General features: G+C 37.4%; 1 protein-coding gene across 6 annotated transcripts in view; it reads right to left on the reverse strand.

Annotated features, from left to right (window-relative positions):
* The window catches only part of HDHD2 (haloacid dehalogenase like hydrolase domain containing 2), a 32178-nt gene extending 7263 nt beyond the window's left edge, over window positions 1–24915 (reverse strand). The window contains exons 1-4 of one of the 6 annotated variants that reach the window (XM_017667079.3): window positions 24775–24915; window positions 17470–17580; window positions 14821–15029; window positions 10273–10357 (exon numbers count right to left, since the gene is read on the reverse strand). In XM_017667079.3, coding sequence (XP_017522568.1) covers window positions 10273–10357; window positions 14821–15029; window positions 17470–17570 — 395 coding nt within the window. In that variant the 5' untranslated portion in view covers window positions 17571–17580; window positions 24775–24915. Of the gene's footprint in view, window positions 1–10272; window positions 10358–14820; window positions 15030–17432; window positions 17581–19169; window positions 19194–19286; window positions 19310–23571; window positions 23750–24717; window positions 24747–24774 lie in introns of those variants that run through there. The other 5 variants (XM_073213016.1, XM_073213015.1, XM_073213018.1 and 2 more) reach the window with 5 other exon arrangements.
* Between the last annotated feature and the right edge of the window lie 1418 nt (window positions 24916–26333).

Raw genomic sequence — 26333 nt, forward strand, 5'->3', positions numbered from 1 at the left:
GGCTAGAAGCAAGGCTTTATGACTGGAAAAAGAGTGTCAGACTTACAAAGCTTTTTTATTCACACTCACAGAAACAAATAGTTTCTTATTAACTTTTAATGACTTGCTGTCTTCTAATGAATTTGCTAATAAGAACTGCTCGGAATTACTCTCAGATACACTAAAGAAAGGTGATAGATTATTAAATTTGGGATTGCTTCAACCTTTTACCTTTAGTGGTTTCAGACACTTTACCCAAATCACCAGGGAAAGAGAATTAAAAGAAGTAAAGCTAAATAAGACACTCTAGGGAAGAAGCTTAACTTAATGAGATGAGTTGTTTCAACTTTCCCTAATGGTAAGCAGGAGGCTCTCGAGCCTTTTACAATCTGACATGACTGTTGCGGCAGTGACACTGCCAGCAAGCCCTGAGGTATGTGAATTCCACTTCCCTCTTCTCCAAAATGTTTCTTTCTAATTCAGAAGTTTAACAGAGCATTCTACAGATACTTTCGGCTAGTACCTTTACCTCTTCTTTCTAACTTGTGACTGTTTCTGACATTACCTTGCAAACCAGGCTGTCTTCCCGGAAGCAGATGCCAACACGGTTTTAAGGGAGAGCCTGTCCTGTCAAGTCCCTTTGTTTGTCCTGACGAAGGACATACTCTCACACCAACCGAAAGGGCATGGAGATTTCCCATTAGTCTGAGAACCAAACTCTACACATAGCTAAGGATCCTCATTAGTGACTCAGGCAAAACATAACACAACAGATTCAAAACCCCCCATCAACTTCTTAACATTCAACCCCAACCTGCACCTCATCCAGAAAAATCTGCCATCCATCCCAACAGCAGAGCCTCTGACCACACAGCAGAAACACTCACACACATTATCATCTAATGGAGTGCAGGACACAGTGTGTTTCTTAAACTGCTTGTAACTGATGTAATAAATGATCTCACTGGCTTAATTTACTTTAAGTCATCTCCTTAGTTAAAATATTTAGTATGTCCATTGAGGAAGAATTCATCACATCTTACCCTTCACAATTATGAGTAATTAAGCGCTCAACTATGAAACTGCTAAATTATTCTTGTCAGTGGGCATGGAAATGCCTTCCTGTGGGAGATGCAGAATTCAGACATTTATGATTAAATATTTTATTAAGTAAAAACCAATGCTGGACAATTACAGGGCCTTATTGTTAGTTACTATGAATTGTTCACAGCACAGGACAGATCCTTCAAATTTATTCACTACACTAATACAAATTTATTTCTTAAAGCAGATCTTAAAATCCAACTGCTAGGAAACCTGAAAAAGCCACTATGTTGGCTTTAAAGAACCACAGCTGATAGCAATGAGATAATAATGGGTGATTTATCTATCTCCCCTCTTTTGTCACCCTGCCCCCAATCCCATTTATTTGCTTCTCCACCACGGAACTGGAATTCTTTATGCAACAGACCTCAAAATTGCTTTTCACTTATATAGCTAAACTAAAAACTCATTTGATTTAGCTTTGTTAATATTTTATTATATATTAACTGGGGATAAGACTTATCAGCTTGATTGATGTGTGTACTTAATTCCCAGGCAGTACTTTAGTGCTTTCCCTGGAAGAGCTGAAACTGTGGGCCCCTCATTTCCCTAAATGGGAACTGGTCCTACACTAGGCTGGAGAAGATAGACATCTCTCAGGGAACACTTCCTGTTTCATCATGCTTCTCTGCACAGCTCGATCACATCTTTGAAGAGCCAAGGCATATTCAGGATGGATGGAAAGGTAAATGTTTTCTAGGACACAGATGAAAAGATCTTTTATAGTCAAACATTGAAAAATAATAAAACCAGACACCCCAATACTTGGAGCCTTTTTTACACTTACTAGGCAGGGCAACAAAGGCTTGCTTGTTTTTGTTACCAGAAGAAAGGCATCAGCAGGAAATATGATAATTTTCTGTCTATATCTAAATATGAGCCCACTGAGGTGCAGGAAGCAAAAAAAGGCACAAAGAAGGCCTGATGCAAAAATTGCTGGCTGTTAAGTTCCACGAAGGCAAAAGAAAAAAACCTGTAAAAAGTCTTAGTCAGGGAGCAGGGCCACAATATAAAACTCTTAGGCAGAGTAGTGAGACAAAAGCTAAGGGGCTAACTTAAATTCAGAGACACAGAACATTACTAGAAGGGACCTTAAAGAACATCAAGTCCACTTCACAAACACACCCTGTTTTACAGATGAGGAGATCATCCAGAGATGTTGGCCAAAATCAACCGCACACCAAGCAGAGCCAGAAAGAAGAACTTCTGAAAACCAATCTAGCACTCCTTCAAATATACTATATTATCTTTCTAAATAACCGAACTCTTCCAGGAAAACCATAAACTCTGCACCATTTCCACTGGAGATGGAGTATGTGAAAATGACATTACATGGCAGCTTAAGTAACTGTCAGACACCTCCTAGGTCCAACATTAAACCAATGAGTCCTTTTCTGCCCACCCTCCACAGCGATCCTCCCCTAATCATTCTCATCTCACCCAGTTGCACAAGCCAGAAACCGAGTAGCCCCTCTTGATTTCTCACTCTCCCTCACCCTCCTACATTCCTATTCATTAGCAAATCCAAAATTGTTAATTCCAAAAATAAATGCATTTCAAAACCATCTTACTCTCTCTCCTGAACTTCTGCAATAGTCTCCTACCTGGTCTTCCTGCTTTCTGCTCCTGTCTTATTCAATCCATGGTACAGGCAATTGTGACAGTTCTAAAAGTACAGACAGCGTCATGTCCCTCCCAACACTTGAAACCCTTCAATAACTTCTCATTGCAAACAGTATTAAACCCCAAGTCCTTCATGCAGCCTATAACGCCTCACCCTATCTGGCCACCATCTACATTTCCAATCTCAGGTCACCTTCTGTATCATTGATTGTGTGCTACACACAATAGTCTTTTCTCACTTCCTAAAAGCAAAACAACAAAAAAAGTTAGTTTTTTCTGTTTCAGCCCACAAACATGGTATGTCCACCTACTGAAACAGTTTCCCATACTTTTCCCAGTTATCTTTTGCTCATTTGTCAGATCTCAGCTTAACTGTCAGCACTCAGAGAAGCTATTCCCAACCTACCTATTTAGAGTGGACTTGCTCCTCACATTGAATCTCTAGCTCATCCCCCTTTTTCATTTCTGTCACTTCCCAAAATTTGTAATCTTTACTCAGTTGTTTGGTCTGTCTTCTTCACTATAATTTAATATCCACGGTGCCTATCTGTTTTACTCATCACTGTATTTCTTACTTCCAAAAAGCAAACAAACAAAATACCCTTGTACCTCTAACTGATACCACAAATCATGGTTACTGAGTAATGGGTGAAGCTCTGTATGCCTCAGTGTCCTGATCTATAAAATGGAGAATAATGCTTACCTTCTTGGGGAACAGAGGTGATGTAGGCAAAGTTTTTCACAGTATCTAATGGTAATGACAATTATTTTTATTCATAAATACAGAAAGTGTGGTATCTATGCTACTTGAAATAAGTAATGGCAAATCACTTCATGTTTGTGGGCCTTGGTTTCTTACAAATGAAGAGGTTGAAGCAGATCAGTGCATTTCTTATCAGCTGATGGGTTGAACTCAACCTCAGCACCCCTGACAGTTTGGATGGGAAAATGCTTTGCTGTGGGGGCTGTCCTCTACACCATACAGTGTTTAGCAGCATTCCCAGACGTACCCACCAGATGCCAGCAGGCCTCCCCTTTCCCTAGTTGTGACAACCAGAAACGTGCCCAGACAGTGACAAACGTCTCCTGAGAAGCAAACTGTCCTGGCTGAGAACCACTGAACCAGATGACTGCCAAAGTCTTGACACTCAGCATATTTAAAACCAATACCAATCAACTGGACAGACACAAACTACCAAAACATCAAATAAAATAAATATATCACGAACTATATAGTAAAGGAAAAATCCCATGAACACTTAATTGAAACCCTCAAAACAGCTCCAAAGGCAACTGACACTGTAAATTTCTCATGAATAGACTTCCTATTACCACTTCTATTTAGCACTGTAATTGGGGTCCTAGGCAGTGTGATAAAGCAAGAAAAAGAAATGAAAATCTAAAGGTTGGTAAGGGAGAAGTAAAATTGTCAGTACTTGTAGATGACACAATTGTCTATATAGAAAATTCAATCTTAATGATTCTATAAATATAGAATTAGCAAGTAAATGTAAGGTCAGTGAATACAAGGTTAACATACAAAAACTCAATTATATTTCTATGAATTAGCAACAAGCAGTTAAAAATGAAATTTAACAAAATATCATTAGAAGAACTTCAAACAACATGAAATTCAAGGATTAATTTAACAGATGCCTAAAAATCATACTGTAAAAACTGCAAAACACTGCTGACAGAATATAAAAATAAAACCTAAATAAATGGAGATACATCCCATTTTCATAGACTGGAAGACACATTATTATTCAGATGCAAATTCTACTCAAATCCATAGATTTAAGAGAGTTGTCGATCAAACATCCAGTGGGAGTTTTTTGTGGATATTGACCAGATGATTCCAAAATTTATATGGAAATGCAAAGGATGTAGAGTATCTAAGACAATCTTAAAAAAGAATAAAGTTGAAGAATGTACACTACCAGGTATTAAGAATTATTATAGAGCTACAGAATTCAAGACAGTGTGGAATGGTACAAGTAAACAGCCACATATAGTCACTTGATTTATGTCAAAAGCACCAAAGTATCACTGAAGTTCTGTGAGGGAAGGAAAAGTTCTGTACAATAAATGTGGCTGAAACTGTATCTGTACAAAAAAAAGATGAACTTTTACCTCCCAAAATTCACAAAATTAATTCAAAATAGATCCTAGACCTAACTGTTAAAGAAAGAACAATAAAGCTTGCAGAAGAAAACATGGGAGAGTATCTTCATGGTTGCTGAGTGGGCAAAGATTTCCTCAGCATAACAGAAGAAAATACTGACAAATGGACTCTATCAAAATTAAGAACTTCCAATGTTATACTGTTAAGAGAGTGACAAGGCAAACCACAGACAGGGGTAATATACCTGCATCTATATATCCAACAAAATAGTTGTATACATCACACATAAAGAGCTCCTACAAATCATTAAGAAAAATACAATTCAATTAGAAAAAATAGATTTGAATGGGTACATCACAAAAGAAGTTACCATCCAATGGCCAAGAAGTACATGAAAAGGTTTCAACAACATTACTCTACAGAGAAGTACACATAGAAACTCAGTAAGATACCACTGTGAACACACAAAAGAGAACAGCTACAATTCCATAGACTGGCAAGAGACTGTAAGAAAGGAGAGCAATTGGAACTACTCTCAACTCACAGCTATGGGAACATACCACTTGGTACAATCACTTTAGAAAACTGTTTAGCAGTATTTACTAAAGCTAAACAAATACTTATCCTATTATCCTGTAATTTTACTTCTAGATATAGACCCAAGAGAAATGAATGCATATGTCCCCCAAAAGACATGTAGGAGAATGTTCACAGCAGGTTTATTCATAAAACTGAAAACAATCCAAACACCTATTAACAAAATTAATAGTGATAAATTAATAATATTAATATTAATAATTATTTTACATTAATAAATATTCATACAACAGACTACTAGATACAAAACAAATTTAAGAAAAAGAAACAAGACAAGGTACTACTACGTGCAACAACTTGGATAAATCTCAAAAAGAGACAAAAAAAAAAAGAACTGGCAATACTGATAGAAGTCAGAGTAGTGGTTACTTTAAGGAAGGGGTGATATTCACTGAGGTAGGGAGCCCTCTTGGGTTCTGGAAATGTCCACTATCTGGATCAGAGTGAGGGTTATACAGGTACATCTATGTGTAAAATTTTATTAATTTGTATACTGATAATTTATTTCCTTTATTATGCATGTTATATATCAATTTTTAAAATATCAGGTTTATATATATATAACATATATATATATATATATATGCTTTATTCACCTGAAACAGAGTAGCAAGAGTTGCCTTGATTATAAAAGAATTTCCTCAATTAATTAAAAATGAGTAGTGACTGATAATCAATTCAATATTCTATGATTTTCAAATTGGCATATAAAGTTGTCTTCTTGCATATGCCAATGGTATGTTTTAAATAACCCAAGTTAAGTCTTAAACAATTTCTCATCTCCAACATCTCCAAAGTGTTTTATTTTTATAGTCCAGACTTTAATTAAAAAGACTGCATAGCAGTCAGCCCTTTCAAAATGGAAAAAGCTCATAGATGTATTTCTAATTTGAGCCCTACTAGCACACTGCTCTAAAATTCCTCATGCCCAGGCCTTTAAATACTTGGAAATGAATAACTGAGGCCACTATAGTTGACTTTTTTCCCTTTTTTTTTAACCTTCTAAGAAATTAAATATTTTGGAGTAATTAAGCTTTTTATTTTTTCTCAAGGAGATAGGGAAAAGAAAGCAATCTAACATTCAACAGAAACCATTTATGATGATAAGAATCTTCTCCCCAAAAACAAAAATAATTTCTGAGCACCTCTAAGACTTTTGGAGGGTTCTTGTACCTTATATAACAATTATAGGAAAAAAATTATTAATAAAGCTTCAAAACATTACTCTTAAGCAGCCTTCATCTCTGCATTTAAACGTGAAAATTGTAATGTCACTTATCTTCAGTTACTATTACATATTATTTAATAAGCTCCTCAAAGAAGCTGGAGAGCAGTTGCTCTTCAGGTAGAAAAAACAACTTGTACTTTTTCTAGGTTCAGAACTTCCATGCAGTTTTCCCCCCAAATTCCTTAGGTCCAGCAACTATACCTCTCAAAAAACATCTTAAGGAAAAAAACAAAAACATTGCTTAATATTCTGTTCTCAGAAGCTTTTTTAAAACCAATGTCAAAATCCTGGAAATAAGCAATAGGAAACACACTTCATTGCACTTCTTAAAGTGAAATATGCTACAGGAATCAAACGTATTTTAGAAGAATATTTAAGAATATAGAACAACAATAACAACAACAAAAGAATATAGAACAACATGCACAACAGACTGTTAGGTTGTGAAAAGCAAGTTACCACATGGTATGTATACGTCTCCATTTTGTCTAACTAGGTATGTGCATCGAAACAAACTGGCTTTGTGCTAAAACATTAACTTGGCTTTCTTTAGGTAGCAGGATTACAAGTAATATTTATTATTCTTTTTCTTTTTGGGGGCACTTAAAATATTTCACAATGAAGATGTATTACTTTTGTGCCTAGATTTTTCTTTTTTAGTCTTGTTAAATACTAAATTCAAGTTAGATTATTAAGTGATCTGCTTGCCCAGATAGCCTTCCTCCGAGTAGAGATAATCCAATTAAATTTTAATTGGTCCACTACTAAAATGCTCAAGCTTTGGGTTTCCAATTCAGGTCAGAAGATGAAAACAGACTTTGCTACAACTAGGACTACAGCTGGGAACATGAAAGAATGGGAGCTATGGCTATACATACTGATGAACCATATAGTATTACCAGGGAAGAAAACAATTGATGAACACATAAAATATTAAACATGCAATAAAAATACTACATCCTGTGTAGGGATACCTACATATGTGTTACAAGTATAAAGAAATTAGTGACAGTGATAAACACAAAATTCATAATCCTGATTACTTTGCCTCTTGGGCAATAAAACTGGGGAGGGATACACAGAGGACATCAAATGTGTTGATGATTTTATTTCTTAAACTGGTTGATAGGCATATGTGTTTATTGTATAATTCTATCTTTTATATTTGGTAGAAGGAAAAAAGCCACTAATGGCTCTTAGGATTTGAGTGTCTTATAGAGCCAAACATCAATCATGTCTACTCCCTATAATGGTCCATATCCTTCCCCAAAACGAATTCTTTAAAATTCAGTATTCTCAATTTCATCCAGACATTTAAGGCATATTTGTAGACAAACTGTACTATGTATTTTGGGGGTGGCTACCCATCAAAACACAGTAAATAAAAGGCAGTGCAATGCGGAAGGTTGATGTTATCTGCCTGAGGGAAATAAGCCTCTAAAGCTGATATTCAGGGCAGCTATGCAATGGGGTTTAAAATTCAATGTTTATTCTTATTATCAACCTGAATAGTAATTTAACTAATCGGTGGTTCATTTGAGATGTCTGTATTTGCCACACACAATCCAAACAGCTACAGTCATTGGTTGGAAGGAAGAGTCTCTGTGGAGACATCAATATGCAAAGAAGGGCAAGACCTAAAATCCTTCTGTTAATTCTCCACCCAGCTGTTAAGTGCATTTGTGAAATTAGAGTTGACCTATAAGTGCACTGTAATGCTTTAAAATGTAGTGTTTAAAAAAATCAATATGGTTAGGGAAGTATACTAATTAGACAACATCCGAGTAATTACAAAGTCAGTATTATGTCAACATACATTTTTATTATCTTGAGTCTGGTATTCATCTGAGAGAGACCTCCCAACTTTCTATTAAATATGTCCTTCCCAAATTACCAGCTAAAATCAATCAATACGTTCTTGAATTCTGTGGTTAAAGAGATGAGTAAAGGTAGTAGGGGTAAATTCAGAAGCAAAAAAGAACACATTCTCTATTTTAAATGAAAACTGATATTGGTATAGTTGCAAACCTTACTTAAGGAGCAGGTCACATAACCACTCTTGCCCCCATCCCCTGAAGCTAAAGGACAACTGAAGTAAGTGAAGCAGAAGAAATTTGAATACAATATACTCTGAACTACATCCTTAAGCAATATGGCAGAGCAATGGGTCTCTAGGAAATAACTACAGTAAATGGACACTGAGCAACTATAAAAGGTGACTTTGTTCCTTTTAAACAAAAGCTCAACTATGACAGTGACTAAGAGAGTCACAAATAAAAAAATAAAAGCGTATTAAGTTCTCATTAATTGAGGCTCTAAAATTAATGTACAGACAGAAAAAAAGTTGGCTGTTCCTGAAAGGCTTTCTTCGGCCACACAGATTGTACAGGACAGCAATTTTCAAGATCAACAAAAAATAATGTGTCCAGATACGTGAATCTTGTAGTGAGTTTTAAAGTTCTCTACAAACATTCTGATTCTAGGACATATACATCAAGAAATGAATTCTACACTAAGAATAAGTTAGAATGATTCTTGTAGTTCTGTGTACTGGTAAGAAAATGATGTATTTATAGCATTCTTATAGTTAGATAACAAAAATTTACCAAGCTATTAAAAAAAATTTTTTAAGCTATTCCAATATATTCCTGTGCAAGATTTAGAACTACTTAGCCTGTCATAAGTTCAAGAGCAAATCACACTGTTTAATGGTTTGACAAGACGTATAAGGCAAGATGAAAAATAAAAAAGTTTATGAAAAAACAAGGGAAAAAATCACAATCTTTAGATCTGTGGGAAAATTCTTATCTAATTTATCTTAAGAGAACCAGTACGCTATCTTCTTTTTGGAAGTAGCAGCAAAAAGTTCATATAAATAAAATGCACACGTAAGTGAAGATTCATTACATTTTCTGTGTTAGTTCTCCCAAATTTCTACCAACAGTCATTGGAACATCTCCACTTAGATATCCCACAGGCCAAACAGCCCCAACGTGAACTTATCACCTCCTGAACCCCAAACAGGGAGTGTTCTATCACAGGTGCTCGTGTTAGAGATCTGATGTCCTTGACTCACTGTTGTTCTTCACCCCCTAAACCCAATCCACCAAGTCATGTTGATGTTATACCTGAATCTGGTTTCTCCATCCTGACTGCCACCACCCTAGTTTACACTACCATTATCACTCATCGAACTTGAAAGTGTGGTCATATATGTCAACTTTTTTCTATATTCTCATTGGAGGAAGAATCACATTTGCTGTTTTTGGTGCATTAGCTTGGATGCTATTTTCCTCAGAGATTAGCAGTTGGTGGGGAGTGATAATAAAAGATACACACAAGATTTCAAGTTGCAATTTTATTATGATTTTCTGCCCCAGAATACTGATTCTACAAACCAGAAAAACCTCAATGATTATTACATTTTAACATATTATTTTTTAAAAACTAAGCAAGATAGTAAAAATATTATTTAACATTGGTCTTGAAGCTATCTGTCCTCATGTACAACGTAGGTGGCCGGAAAGTAAAATATGTATAACTTCAGATGACAAGGACTCAAGAAAGGAAGACAAGAGGATCTGATTAGATGAAAAATAACTAGCTAAAGACTTACCGGAATGCTTGATTGAGAATTTGATAGTGAAAATGTTCTGGTGCCAATCCTATAACCACAGCATTAGGATCACTTGTTTGTATTCCTGTGGGTTGAAAAAATATGTAATTGTTAAAAAAATAGAATGAATAGTAATGTCATATTTTATAATAAAGTACTTTTAGTCAATCAAGTACAAATTTTTGCTGTAGCCATAATCTGAAGTTTAAGAAATTATCCTGCCCAGTGTACTTTGGAGGTATAAGTAATATTTTGCATGTTCTTACAGCTAGTTACTCGGTAACTAGAAGATCCCAACTGCAACTTTTAACCTGATGTTCTCAAACATGCAACAATTTCTAAGTGCTTAAAAAGCTTTACTGAATACAATCAACTAGAACAGCCATGAGTTCTCTATGAGCCGTTAGATCAATACCAACTGATGAGAGAATGAAAATCTAAGAGGCAAGGGAAATTAAATTCTCTAATTGGTAGAGTTGAGGTTAACATATTCATGATAAATATGGAATGCATCATAGATTTCATAGTATTTTCTAAATACTATCTAATCTACTTTTAGTTTCACAAATATTATTCTATAATTTAAGGGCTTGGTATCTGATAACAGGACTTGAGATACAAGAACCAAACGAGAACATTCAACATCAGTTATTAAAAGTTTGACTAAAGGTTCTGTGATTATCCCGCCCTTAGGCATTTTCATTATCAATTCCACCAAAATGTGAGGGGAAGAAATAGGAAGAGTAGATTTCCAATTTCCTCCTTACTAGAATCCATGAGTACCTTGTAGTTAGTTTGTTGAAGGAAGAAAAGAAAATTGTTGGCTATGGGTAAGAGCTGGAGTTTTTTGTGTTCTTTTTATTATCTCTATCTACCAGTAGCAAAGATATTCTTTATGTGCAAAGATATTTCCATTCCTTTCAAAAACCCATCTACTTTGGGTATTTCCACGTACATAAAGATATTACAAGGTTAGTCCTAGAATGAGTAACAAAGGTTTCTTCCAAACCAGGTAGTTTACATATATATTCCAATGCCAGCTCACTGCTGATACTAGAATCTTAACCTTTTTCAAATAAAATTTAAAAAAACTGAGTAAAAAGTTGTTCTGTACTACTTCAGCTAACCCAGAAAAATAATGCATTAATTATAGAATGCATTTGTCATTATTTTTGGTTGCTCTGTTTCTGATACCATTCTCATTGTTAGGGCATTCACTAGCTGACAGACCTTGGTGAGAAGCAGAGCTCACCCTCTCATTACAGAGGCTGAAAACACCACACACTTACTTTTTGAGACTCTCTGCAGCTATGGGTGCTGGCTTCAGGCAGAAGCTCTGCCAATAAATAGCAACCACCCAGGGTTTTGAACTGCGAGCCAGTAACTCAAAGGAGCAAGGAAAACCTCCATCAGAAATCCTGAGGCAGCAGTGCTAGCTAGAACATCCAATCTCTGGTGCCACTGGGGTCAACAGGGCAAGCTGCAGAGGCCAGTGCACAGCACAGACATCAGTGACACCTGATCAGTTCTGCGGCATGATGTTGTCCAGTGTTCCTGGCTGTACAGACCCTAAGTCTAACAACTTTTCAGCTGTCCTTGGTGATTCTCTGGGCTACCTAGCCTTTATTTCTTTTTGTCATGGATATTTTCAAAAATATATAGAAGTAGGAGGACTAGTATAATGAACCCTGATGTATCCCTTGTCCAGCTTTAGCAGCCATCAACATTTGAAATCTTACATCTTACAAAAATCCCCCACATTTTTCTTGCCTTTTTAAAGTAAATCCCAGATATTATGTCATTTTACCTCTCCATATTTCAAAATGTATCTTTAAGAAAAAGATTTTAATAAAAAAACCCAGACCTTAATGTTATTATACCAACAGTTAATAATTCCTTTATTATCACTCAATACCTAGCCTGCATTTGAATTTTCCAGTATCTCAAAATGTCTTTTTACATCTGATATGTAACTGGTATTCAATAAGGTCTATGTATTGTATTTGACTATTATCTCTTAGTTCTCATTCAGTAACAGCACTCCTCTCCATTTATTGGAGCAACTGAATTATTAATCTTGGAATAGGTCCCACATTCTGGATTTGGCTGACCACTTGTAATATTATTTAATTTGTTCTTTTACCTCCATATTTCCTGTAAACTGATAAATATATCAAGAGGCTTCACAAGTTCACATGCTATTATTACACGATTATTTCATAGGCATTGCTATGAATTCCCTATTATATCACACCATTAAGTACAAGACTTCTAGTTGTTCTGTTTCTAGTGATGTTAAAACTGATCACTGGGTTCTAGTGGTATCAGCCTGATCCCTCCACTCTGAAGTTTTCCTTCAGCTCTTCACCTAATGTATTTAAAATTTATTTATCCTGGTGCTTATTTCATTGGGGCTTGCCAAATGAGTGATTTTCTAATTCTGCCATTTCTTTAGCATTTACTAGATAGAATTCTTCTATAAAGAACATACCCTCATCAAATATTTAGTTACTCTAAAATACAGGTCAAATAGGAAAGGCAGGATAAGTGCTTGTTTCACTCCCTTCATTTACCTACTTTCAGAATAAGTTACTGCCCTAACAGCCTTCAGTAGTGGCCATGTGGGGCTGAGCATCATTTTGAATTCACAGCTTTTTATAAACATGATGTGTTGTAGTCATTGCAATCATTATTCTTTCTGATGCTCAAATTATCCCTTCAAATTGGCTTTAGTTTCCTTCACACCATGCTCTTATTTTTCTTCAATAGTTTCCTTCCTAAGACAATTAGTTATCTCAGACTCATACAATGCCTGCCCAGATCTGGAATCTGCCATTTCTCCAAGGAATTAATGTGGGGAACAGTAGTAGACACCAGTCTGAGCACTGGGTTGTCACTGCTTCTAGGCCTTTCCAGTGGAAGATCTCTATCATATGTATTTTCTAAGAGAACAGGGGAATTGATGATGATGACATTTTTAATTCAATATTTAATAGTACGCAGCTCATTTGATTTTTATACTTGTGTCTCTTTTCACTTACACTTAAAATTTTGGGTGCTAACAACTAGCATAATTACTATTTCACTTTATCCCATATATAGCACTTTAACATAACAACATTACTAATAACACTAAGACTGCTAAATGGAGTTAAGAACTTTGCAGTTCTTTTATCCTTAGATTTTATCCACTATGAATGAACAATCAAAATACTGTATTTCAAAATCACTTGAAGTAATTATTTTCTGTGAATGACTTTGTCACCAATCTGATACAAAGTCAAGTTCATGTGTCCCAATTTGTTTTTAGTTTTCAGGGACTGTTTTTTTTTACTTATTAATAGTCTTTTAAAATGTAAAATATTTACATGGTTCCAAAGTCAAAACTATGTAACAAGGAACTTTTAGAGAAGTCTCTCCTAATCCCTCTCCTCCTCCTTCCCACCCCCTTTAAATAATTCATTTTTATTAGTTTTTCATTTCTTCCATTAGCTTCCTTTCACAAATATGACAAATACATACATACCCATTTCCCTCTCATTTTCTTAAACAGAAAATGTGTAAGGCTTCCACGCTTTACTTTAATATATCCTATGATCACTATCAGGAGATAGAATTTCTCATTACTTATTTTTCAGCTACAAAGCATTGTTTTGTGAATACCATAGTTTAATTGGTACCTCCCAATTAACATCTGGGTTGTTTCCAATCTTTTGTTATTACAAATAAGGCCAGAATGAACAACCAGATAACAAACTACTTCCTGAGAGTACAAGTTTTGAGGTTCTGCCTAACTAACCATGCTGAACTTGCCTAATTCTTATTTGTAGGGCCATCACATGGTATTACAATAACTGCGGATACACATTTTTCTATGCTGTGCCACTTCACTCTGAGTATCATCTATAAAATGAAGCAATACGGCAAAGCTTCATAAAACTAGAATATTTTTCCAGAGTCTATTATTTTTCCCAAAGAGAAAACAGTTTTATTTTCTCTTGATTGAAAATACTTTGGGGTCATTGCAAACACCTCACACTATACAGAATGACATCTATTTTTAAAACAAGTAAATATTGGTTTATTTCATTTAATCAAATTAATGCAGTGGCTCCCGGATTAGGATTATAACACACAACACAGTTTTATGCTGTGTTTTATCAACTGTGGGTCATGATCTTAGTAGATTGTGAAACTGATATAGAGGGTTCTAAGCAGCATCAAATATTAAATAAACCAAATAGAAAATAGAGTTCATTTCCTACAGTGAGAGTATTGTTTAACATAAACACACACACACACATGTACTGGGTTACTATTTAATGTGTTTCACTTATTGTGGAGTGTGGTCAAAATAGGTTTGAGAAACACCAATTTAGATCCAAACTATCTGTTGACCATTTCAATAATAATAGGAGGATATCTGAAAAAGCACTTCGAAACATCCAGTTTTAAGAATAACTTTTTTTTTGAAAAGTTTTTTTTCCATTTATTATTTATAAGCAGATACGAAGAGCCAATTTTTAAATTTTTCCAAATTTCCCCTACCTCTGAAATCAGGTAGAGCCCGATCATCAACTAGCAGCATGGGTCGGACTTCTTTCTGCTCTACTAAATTTCTGGCTGCAGTCAGAGAAGTGAAGATTTCATCTTCAGAGATATCAAACTTTAATTTCTTCAACCTTTCCAATAGGTCTTGCTTGCTTTCTTTGGTTGTATTGGTCACAAACCTAACCTTTACAGAAGTACCACGTAACCTGGAAAAGTAAAATTCAGATGTCAGTAGGCCGCTTTTACATCCCAGCCCCATGAAACCTTATAATTTGGTAGCACTTGCCAAAGATATGAAAATGAAGGATAAGTCACCAAGTAAATGTTTTTATAGCCAGTAAGCTTTTTGTCATCTACCCAGAATTGCATACCAATTCCCCACACCCTGTGGACTGCTTCATCTCAAAAGGCTGCAAAGTCAAGCTGTAAAAGCTACATCTACCTTTTTGAGAGCTTTCTATACTTCAGCTGAATTTTATTGCAGGGTTTTCATAAAGAAGTGGAAAAAAAATCAAGTTTAGTAACACTGTACTCAGAGAATATGAAAGGTGAAAGGTATCTTAGAGATTATGTACTACTGTAAATAACCATCTCTTATTAAAGATGAGAAAGCTGAGGCCTAGAATCAGGAGACTTGCTCAGTCCTATACAGCTAGGTGGAGTAGAGCTGAAATAACTTCAATGTCCTGGTACAGGGTCTGATCTCCTATATTAAGAGAACAGAGGCTATACCTGAGGATGTTGTTTTTCTTCCTTCTTAGCCAATTAGAGACTGACTAAGCCCTAATGTGTTTATAAACACAAACCACCTATACAGCTCAAAGAAACATTCCATTTGTAGAGGAAAATGTACTCCATACAAAATTGTTTTGATTCCATGATCTGTTTTTATAACCTAAACTGGCAATCAGGTATCAGAGAAAGAATTCATGATAATCTAACTTTCTTTAAAAGTGGAAATTATATTCTTGGTCCTACAGTATTTTAGTCCAAAATTTAAAAATAATTTTAATTTAGCTAAAATTTAACATTTTATATTAATACCCTTGCCTTTTATTTTATGCTGCCCCAACTGGACATAAGGCATAAAAATACTAAACACAATTTATAACATGCAAGTAAAAAAATCGTAAGAGATTTTAAGTATTCACCCAAAAACATTATATAAACCTGCACGATTAAAGTTTGCTGCAGTCATGATTATCAATATATCTGTGTTGTAGTTTTTCTGAAAAACATAAATTTGGAGGTTCACCTCTCAGAAGAACTGATATTTAAAAATAAGTATTAACCTAAATGTGAACAAGTACTCAAATAACCACATCATTTTTAATAAGGATTTAAAAAAAAACTTTTCTTTTTACTAGCCCTTCAATCTCCCTTAGTCTGTTTGTTTCTATAGAAACAAAAACCAGAAGTGACAGTATAGAGATTTCTCTGAGAAGGAAACCCATCAGTGTCAGTAAGAGAACAACTTGTGGGCTCCTGCCCCTCCAGACTGGCAGGGCAGGCTCATAGTTTACAGCACTGCTTAGAGATGTCATTCGTTCAATCAAAAATAATGTTTTTCTTTCAATCCAGAATAGGAAGTTCATCCTTAAAGCAGTGAAGTCCTTGACCAAGAGAAGAGCAGACTTATCAACAGACATCCTTCTCCCTAGAAAGCCTGAGAGACCATGTCAAGGAATCAAAAGAGTCCAATTCTGGAACCAATTTTGGTTTTAAACATGTTGTCCACCTATAAGATGAACATTATGACTCCTAACTAAATCCATAGCTTCCAACTGATGCTACCAGATGTACAACTCTCTTCATATTTGTTGGTTCACCAAGTGGAAAGTAAGCTCTCTGAGAGTGCAAAGTTTGTGTCAGTTTTTTACTCTAACACCTGGTACTGTGATTAGTCACTAGATTTTTTGAACAGCATACTAAGAATATTTTAAGACTGGAAAATGATCAGCACCAAATGCTAAGTGTTGCTGATTTTGAGAATCAGCAATTATTTTAGGATACAGGTGCTTAATAACACTACTGGTTCTGTTGTTTGATGTGTGTTTTCTCAGGACACTCAGAAGCAAACATTCACATTCAGTTCACTTTACCAAGCTTTTACTATGTCAAGTACTTGTGTCAAGTACTGTGGTTGATATATCAGAAATATAAAGCAGTCTCTAACCTTCAAAAGCATTAAGTTTACTTGATGGAAATAATTCTAAAATTTCTAGTCCCTGCTGCACACTCAATGCTAGATCTTGGGTGAAGGGGGAGCAGGCAGAGCTATGCTGTTGTATATGTGTGTGTTTGATTTTGTGATTCCAGGATTCATTTCTGATTTTTCCAATGCTAGGTATTCTACATTTTAGAAGCTTGAATTTTCTTCCCAAATTTACATTACTGACTTAGAAAAAAAGAAACATGCAAAGAACAAAAAGACTAGATCAAAAGGCCAAACCTAATAAAGGCTTAAAGAACAGTGTTTGGAGGATATTACAATGCATACATCTTCCAGCTAAACCCAAGGCAGTTCCTGTATGTATGGTAAGCTGGTGAAATGCCATCTTAAGGCCATCCATTTAGCTAATGATCTGCCTTGGTAAAATGGCACTTACAAACATATTTGTCAGCTGAACCTGGAGGATAGCTTGCCTTTTAAGAGCTTCCTGCGCGCCTGGCACAGCTGCATCTTCAATGTGAAGTGTGCCATTGAGATCTACCAAAACAGCTTTTAATGCACGGCGTGCTGCCATCCTTCATTCCCTAGGAGAGAGCAAATGAAATTAAAAATACAGTTTAGGAAACAATGGACAATTAAAAACTGGTAAGCCTTCAAAAATATCATTCATATCCAGAAAGATACTGCTTAGTGTTAAGCTGCTTCTCTTCTGGAAAAAATGTGTTTTTTAAAATAAAAAATCCAAAATTTTATTTTTTCTAAAACTTTTATATTGGTTTGTTTAAAAAAATATCTTGAATTAAAACCATAGGAAGGAAATGCTAAAAGAGAAATTACTATTTAGTTTCAGGTTTCTTAAGGTACCTGTTTGATGGAATAATTTATTCATATATCTTTAAATATAAGAAAATATACTCTGAAGAATGGCTGGATGGAAGTCCTAAATTACTAGCAAAATCTTTTCCATCTTTTGCTTACATACAATCAAAATGTTCTAACTGCGCATCTCCACCATATTATATCCTGAAATAGCATATGTGGCCAAGGTGCTGCCAGAATTTTTAGGTCACTGAGAAGGAAATTTCAAGTTATGCAGTACTTTTACCCAGGAGAGATCTTCCTTAACTTATAATGTCCGCTTTTCTTCTTGCATATTTTCCCTTTAAAATTTATCACATGCTATATCATCTATACAGTAGACTGTATAGTTTAAAGATAATAATGAAGGGGGTAAGAACAGTATGGAAGCTAAAGAGAAAAAGATTGGATTTCATTTTTAGTTTTTTAAAACACTATTCTTTTCATTTTTTAGTTTCTATAAATGTTGTTCTTCCTTAGATTTCGTCCTGTCAAGAGGCAGAGGCATGACAAAGATGGCCCCTGAATTCCCTCCCAGCTTCTAGCTTTCAGCTCCTTCGCTCCTCCTGTTTCCCTGTTCCCACTGCAAGTCAGTCCCCTCTGCCCACAAGGTGTAAATATAAAAAATAAACCTAGAGTGAGCCCCAGAGTTGTAGTCAGTTTCTGGCAAGTGCTGGCTGCTGATTAGCTAGCAAGGGCAGTGGATATCCAAGTGGCCACAGTGGAGAGAACTGCATTTTCCCATAAAACAGAGCTGTCCGCTTCGTCTGGGCTATGGAGGGAAACAACAGGCAGGGAGGCAGAGAGATGGTGCTCAGGAAGCTGGACTCAGGAAGCCCATCAACCAAGAAGGCCCAAGGCCTGCTCTGCTCTCTAAACATGCTCCTCAAACCTGAGCAGTGGTTTTCCCTCAGCAAGCTAGAACCTGGGGTTCCTGGTGAGCTACAGAAGATGAGGGAAGCAGAGCCAGGTGGCGAGGGTCAGATAGGTCCAAGGTCAAGGGTTAGCTGAGTGACCCTGCACAAGTGCATTTATCATCCTAAGCCTCCATTTCTTCGTCTGTAGAAGGTGAAGAGTAACAGCATACACCTTGCAGGGCAGTGAGGGTTCAGAATTTAAGGAGAATGCCCAGCAGTGATAAGCACATAATAGGAACATAGACAGATGTACCCTCTTCCTTCCCACTCATCACTATTAACAGGTACCTCCCTCCACACCCAGGTGTGGCCTAGAGTCAGAGACCAGGAAAAGCAAGGGGCAAGAGAAGCAACTAGCAGGAATCCATGGAGGAAGAAGAAAAGGAACAGCAGCTCACATTTATTGGCTGCTGTGGTTTTGCCCCATGCTAAGTGCTCTGCAGTCTTTACCACTTCACAGAAACGTCTCAGCAAACCCACACACGAAGAAAATGAAGCACTAAGGAGTTACTAACTTGCCCATGCTTTATCTTGACTTTGTACCATGTTAATGGCTTATATATTCAATTTTAAATTCAGCCAGTCCTGAAATAAAATACAAACAGAAGAAAGTTAACCTAGGACAACTTTTGCACCAAGTACTGACTCTAGTCCTTCTACAGGATATACTCAAAAGACAAAATGAACTGCAAGGAAATCTTGAACTTTACACAGTAGGTTTGTTACTGGTAAGGGTAGTGGTATGACTCCCAAACTACTATTCTGTTGTAGGATTGAACAAATGAGCAAATATACTGTTGATGTTTAAAAAAATCAGGGTTCTCATATGGGAGAAAGAGCTGTAAACATGGAATAAGGAGAGGAAAACCCTGAGTGCTGGTTTGGAATTGGAGGTGTTATTACGAATTCATGATTTAAATATATGTTATGTATTTCTTAGCCCTACCAATTAAAAGGATCAAGAAGCAACAATACTCCAACAGTCATCAGTGCAGCTGTTTTACCAGATCACAGGTGGGGACACAGGACAAAAGGACACAGTACCTAGCTTGAAGAGGTTCCCACTGGCCAAATCTGGGGCAATTTGAGCACCAAAATGAAAAATAATAGGAATGAATAACACATTGAACTAAAAAAACAAAACTATGAGTCCATGCTAATACTAAAAATATTTCAAAGGAATGGGGAAGGGTAAAGTCTTTTACAGAAGAATGCCAACTTATAGATGTAGTAGCAATGCTAGAAATGGAAAATTTTTTACAACCACCCAATTCCAGGCAGGAATCAATGAATGCTAAAACCATTGGATAAAAATTATTAGGAAACAGTATATTCACCCAGGCTCAAAGAGTCACCCACAAATTAAGAGTCACCATTTATTACAAAGGAGAAAAGATGCCTTCACAATAAAGAAACCTATCAGACACCACCTTAACCCAATGATCAAATTGACATCATTAACCCAATTTTTGGGATTCTAACTAGAATTGTGTTGTATTTATAGAGAACTAGTTGGATCCTGAGATCATTTTTATATTGAGTCAGCCTAAACAGCAACATGGTGCATCTCTCCATTTACCTAAGTTTTCAGAGATATCTACACAAATATCTTGCATAAATTTGTAGACATATCCTTAAATCACTCCTATAGTAAATGGTATTTTAAATTATCCTAATAGTTTAGTATTGATGTTATTAAGATATAATTTTTCTTATATCCTTTAGCCATTCTAATTTATAAATTAAACTTTATCATAGGTATGTAAGAACAGGAAAAACATAGTTTATATCGGGTTTGATACTATCTTCAGTTTTAAGAATCCACTGGGGGTCCTGGATCATATATCCCAAGGATAAGGAGGATTACTGTAATTAAGGGAAAACAATATTACAGTTAGAAAGGACCTTCAAGATCTTTAAAGTAAATAAGCAATGAAGATGGTACCAACTCATTGGTAATCAGGGAAATGGCAAATTTAAAGCAGAATGAGATGACTGCAACAACCAGCATTTTGGCAAAAGTTTAAAAGTCTGAAAATATCAAAGGTTTTTAACAGGAACTCCCATCTCCTGCTAGTGAGAGAATAAACCATACAATCATTTTGGAAATCTGTTTGGATTCACCATACTTCATAACCAGCAATTCCACTCCCAGGCATCATATTGAGAGATTCTCTCATACTGTACCCTTAGCCTTAGCCATGAACAAAAGTGTTGATAGTGGCACTGTAGGGAATAGCCAGAAACTGGAAACAATACAAATGTCTATCAATAGCAGAATGGGCAAATAAATTGTGGCATATTCATGCAAAGAATACAAATGACAGTGGAAGAATGAACTGGAGTTACATACATCGTCTTGATAATTCTCAGCAACCTACTATAGAGTGAAAGAAGGAAGTCACAAAAGAATGCATGTAGTATGGTTTCACAGGACTGCATTGAGAAATAGGGATGCATACACAGGTGATAACACTGCTAAGAGAAGGAAATGACCACCCCAAGAGTCAGGACAGTGATTCCTCCAGGGCATAGGGAAGAGATGTAAACCAGGAGGAGCACAAAGAGGCTTCTAAGGTCTTTTTGACCTAGACGGTGAGTATATGGGTGGTTTATATTTTATTATAATTATTTAAACTTATATACATATTTTATATACTCTTGTGTAGACGACATATTTCACAATAAATATTAGTCATTATATTTTAGTCAGTCCATTTCTCATACATAAACTAAATTAGCCCAAACAACTATTGTACAGTCAGTATAACAACCCTCACTGCTAAGTAGTCTTTTAAGTAAATCTCTAGTTCTATTTGTTTTGCAGGGAGTGTGCAGAGGAAAAAAAATTAAGAGCTCTGGTTAATCAAGATTCAACAGCAAAATCCTCACTAATAGTCCTCATATGTTTTTCTATTTCTGATCTTTGCCATGACCTTGAAATGCAGGATGGCATCAACAATAACATCAATTATTACTTGCCTGAGAGGGGAAACAGCTTGTTAATCAAAAGCCTAAACTGTTCCTAGAGACTGGGTTTGGATGTGCAACAGTTAAAGTCTTTAAAATACAATGCACCACCAAAAGGTAAGGCTGAGCAAAATGAAGACAAAGTATTCTCTTTGTTATACAGAGGAATCTGAAATTCCTCTCAAACCCCAACTTTTATGAGAGACATCTTGTATTTAATAAAAAATGTTAAGTCTGAAGGTGATTAAAGAACAAGATATAAACAAGACTGGAAAAACAATAGAAGAATTGCACTGTTTTTTTAAAAACTGTCCAACTAGCACTGGCAAATGGTTTTTGATAAATATTAATAATTTTAATCCCTATTAAAGTATCCATATAGGCTTAACGCTACCAAAGTATTTTAAAATATTTTTGCTCTTATCAGTTCCATAGAACATATCTTTTAAATTCCAAAATGCTCTTCTGGAGCACTGCATATCTGAGAGTGATTGATGAAGGCCTGAAAGAAGAAAACTGAGGTGCCCCATGCAAACCTCAAAACATACTTCTTCAGTTCGCTCCCCTACATGCCTTGTCCACGTCTGCCATGATCTCTCTTCTTGTCTGAATCTTTATGTTACTTGAACTACAAGTTAGCATTTGATAAAATATAACTGTAAAATATTAATATCACTAACTATAGAACTATAAAGGCTTCAGAGGTAGTCCCTATTTTTCGTTTATTTGGGGTTCATGTCCTACCGTCTCTCGGTTTGAACAAGTTATATGGATATGCCTTAAAAAGTCATAAACAGCTGATAGTGAATGGTGCATATTCAATGCAAAGAACAGATGTAAATTCTCTCTCATCCCAAAAGGAACTCTTCAAGGTACTACTGAGGACATCATGCTTTGAATATCACAGGGCAACACAGTCCAACAAGTCCTTTCTACCCTCAAGGCTGCTCTTCTTCCTGCAATCCTTATGAGTGAATGGCAGCATCAGCCATTCCATATACCACCAGGCTCTCCCACTTGCTCCTCGCACCAGGTAAGTGTCAAATAATGACAGTTTTGCATCCTCTACAGTGTTGAATATACTTCTTTTCATTACCAAAACTATCTTAGTTTTGACATCACCCATCATCTAGTTTATTTCAACAACTTCCTGAATGTCCTCTCTGCCTCGAATCTTCTATTTCCAGCCCCAAATCCATTCCCTGAAATGCAAAAGTGCAGCAGTGAAGCACAACTAAGAAGCTCCACATACCTGGGTTTGAATCTCAACTCAGTAGCTGTGTTTCTTCACCTCAGCCTCAGTTTCTTCATTGCTAAAGTAGTAAGAATAACACCCACCTCTAATGGTTAATGATTAAAGAATGTAATGCATGTGAAGTATTGTGAGCAGTGTTCCACACATGGAACCGCTGGGTTGTGTGTGTGTGTTTTGAGGGGCGGGGGTACATGATGAATGTGTCAAGGGCTCCAAAAATCACAGGAGAAATATAATGCAACACCTTAAATCATGAGAATTTGAGAAAACACTTTATACTAAAATAAGTATGTATTTTGGTATATCATACAAAACTTGCATTAAGATTTAAGATAAAACAAGTGATTCCAATAAAAATTTTCCCCTGGGTGGCTGGATCTCTTCAGTTATGCCTGCTAGACCCCCTGGAGAATATGAATTCTTTCTTCATTATAGGTTTCCAGTGGAACCACTGTATGCACTCAATAAGTGACGGTATGTAGTCCCTCCTCACTTAAAAAACTTCCAGTGGTTCTGCACTGTCCTCAGGATAACATCTAAACAATGAACACTGTTTGTTCAGGGCCCTAGCTTACCTTTCCAACTCGCTTGTCTCTACTGCCATACCAAAGCTTCAAAGCACTGCAGCCGGCCACTGGTCCTATGCTTTATCTCCCTCGTAGCAGGACTTTCACCTGGAACCATTTTTGCTCCCTGACTTATATTGATAGAGAAAGATTTACGAGGACAGCAATCTAGCCGGGGTGGCTCCTCTCTGTCTCGCCCCCTCCTCAACACAAATAACAAAAAACACTCCCTTGGTTTCCCGCTCTGCCGGTTCCCAAGGTTCACTCCCTAACTCCCTCCCCCTTGCCTGCTCGCTTGCTGTGCACGTAGGAATGTTACAGATAAAGAAGCAGAAAGATATATATTGCTCCCTTTGCCTCTGTTCGGGTCTCAGACTTTTGGGAGATTCCTCCCCTCTAGAGGAGCCCGCTGGTGTGAAATAAAGCCTCAATACTCCAAGACCTCCGAGTGCCGCTTAGTTTTTCCATCAGTGATCCAGTCCAGGTTTTTCCAGTATTTTCCGTAACAATAAGACCCCTGCTCGCTATATCCTTTCCCCTGGCCTACTCCTTTAGTTTTGGGGTCTTAACTAGGCACCATTTCCTCTGGTATTCCTGATCCACCTCCCATTACCCCCAGGGCTGGGCCAGGATCCTCCTGAGAGCTCCTATTGTTACACTTATCACTCTATCCAAACTGTTAAGGCTCTGGGAGCAAAGGGGCTGTGTTGCCTTTTCCACTGTTCTACTGATCGCTCAATAAAGACTTCAGAATTAACTAAACTCATGTATCCTATAAAGATTCCAAGAACAAGGGCCTTTCAGCAGTAACTCAAAAGCTATCCCCTTCATCTCCTGCCTGGGAAGGGCCTAAGGACTAGTCACTGCACTCGGCCCTAAAGGAGGTTCCAGGGCCAGACTGAACGGAAGGAACAGCAGCTTCGAAATACAGACCGGGGGCGCATCCCGGGTAAGGACTAACACACCGGAGTCGCGATCCAACCCTGGGCGACACAAAGCCGCGCACGCCCCGCTCCGCGCACGCGTGGTAGGGCCGCGAGGGGCGGCCCCGCCTGGAGGGTGGAACAGTCCTCCTCGAGTGAGCGCGCGGGTTGGTCCAGGCCCCAAGAGGAGGGTAGCCTAGAAAGTAACCGGTATGTCCCCGGGTCCTCTCACAAAGAAATGTAGCGTCCAGACAGACGGACGGTAGCCTGTCCCAGAGCGGCTCCTCACCCGCGCCTCGCAGGCCGTCGTCAGAAAAGACCCCGCTACCCGGAAAGTCAGCAGAGCCGTGGAGTCCACGGCGTTCTCCCGGCGGGCCCAGCGCGCCGGTGAAGCAGCCTGATTGGCAGCGGAAACGCCGCAGAGCCTCACCGGAAGTCCCGCCTTTCCCCACATCTTTTTCCAACCCGCGCGGGTCCTTCCCGGTTGCACACACCCACGCGGGGCTCAGCTCTTGATTCCTTACCACCGTCGTGGAGAACGGGTTGTTTTTGACAACTTCCTAAAGGGTTCAGCCTGCTGGAGCATGCAAGAGGAAAAACAAAACTGCTTTTGCTCATCAGCTCTTTTCCACTACATAGCACCATTGCTGAACCATCGTTAAGTAACTTTCTTTGCTGCCACCCTTTAGCTCCACCACCTTTTGCCCGTTGTCGAGGGCAGAAGGCACTCAGAAGTCTCCTTGGTACTTAAAATACCCAAATCTATGATGTCACTTCCTGACTGGCTCCTTGAATAGCATCTGTCATTAATTGTTGTCCTTAATCATCACCTCAGGCAGCAAGGTCCCTCTTTTCCTATAGCAACCATTGCAGAAAACTTCATGCTGTCAGGTTTCCTACCCTGCCTCTCTCAGAGCTACCACTGGCCTTGCCTGTTGTCTCGAAGGGAGCAGTATCTTGGGATAGGTAGAATCACCTCTCTCACTTCTCCCATCCCACACACGTTGGGAGACCCCCCTTGTCTCCCATGATCCATATAAACTCCTTGCGTGTAGAGATGGTCATCATACGCACTCTATGGAAACGACTGAAAAACTTTCTGGAGCAGTCTGATGTAATAGGATACACATTCTGGACCATATATGGACCCTGGACAAAACTGCTGCTGTACCCATGACTGAGGACTCAGCTGCTAGAACAGATCCAACATCCCCTCTGTCCGGTGCTGCAGTCAGCTATGTTGTGAGACAACCCTTTCTGCCCTTTCTGTCCGCTAGACTAGGTACCCTCTGCTTTTCCTCCCCACTGGGTCTGGAGGTTATGTCCTATTCATATTTGTTAAATCTGTTTTCTGTGTGAGAGCCTACTTGACTGAAGGAAAAGGAACCTATTTCTAGTTTACCCTCCAGAACTATGAGCTGCATCTTTGACCAGATTAAAATACCACAGAAGGACTTTAAGCAAATGGGTATATTAAGGCATTCATTTTTCTAATGGTTACTAAATGCTTACTCTTGCTTTAGTGTGGAGAATGGATGGGAGAGGTGCCAAGATGTATGTAACACCAGATAAGAAGCTACTCCAATGGCTACAAGAGAGATGCTTAAACTAAAACGTGTGGAAATGAAGAAGGCAAATTCAAAAGACCTCTAGCACAAAAAGACCTTTAGAAATTAATTGATTTATTATAAACTGCTTAGACAGATGGGATTGAGGATATGGGAGAGGAAGATATCAAGATAATTACTAGATTCCTGGCTTGAGCAATTAGGTAATATAACTGATGGTGTCATTCACTGTGATGTGTAATAATAAATTTATCTTGATCGCTAATATCCTTGGACACTG

The sequence above is a fragment of the Manis javanica genome, chromosome 9 (genome assembly GCF_040802235.1).
Source record: "Manis javanica isolate MJ-LG chromosome 9, MJ_LKY, whole genome shotgun sequence".
Taxonomy (NCBI): Eukaryota; Metazoa; Chordata; class Mammalia; order Pholidota; family Manidae; genus Manis; species Manis javanica.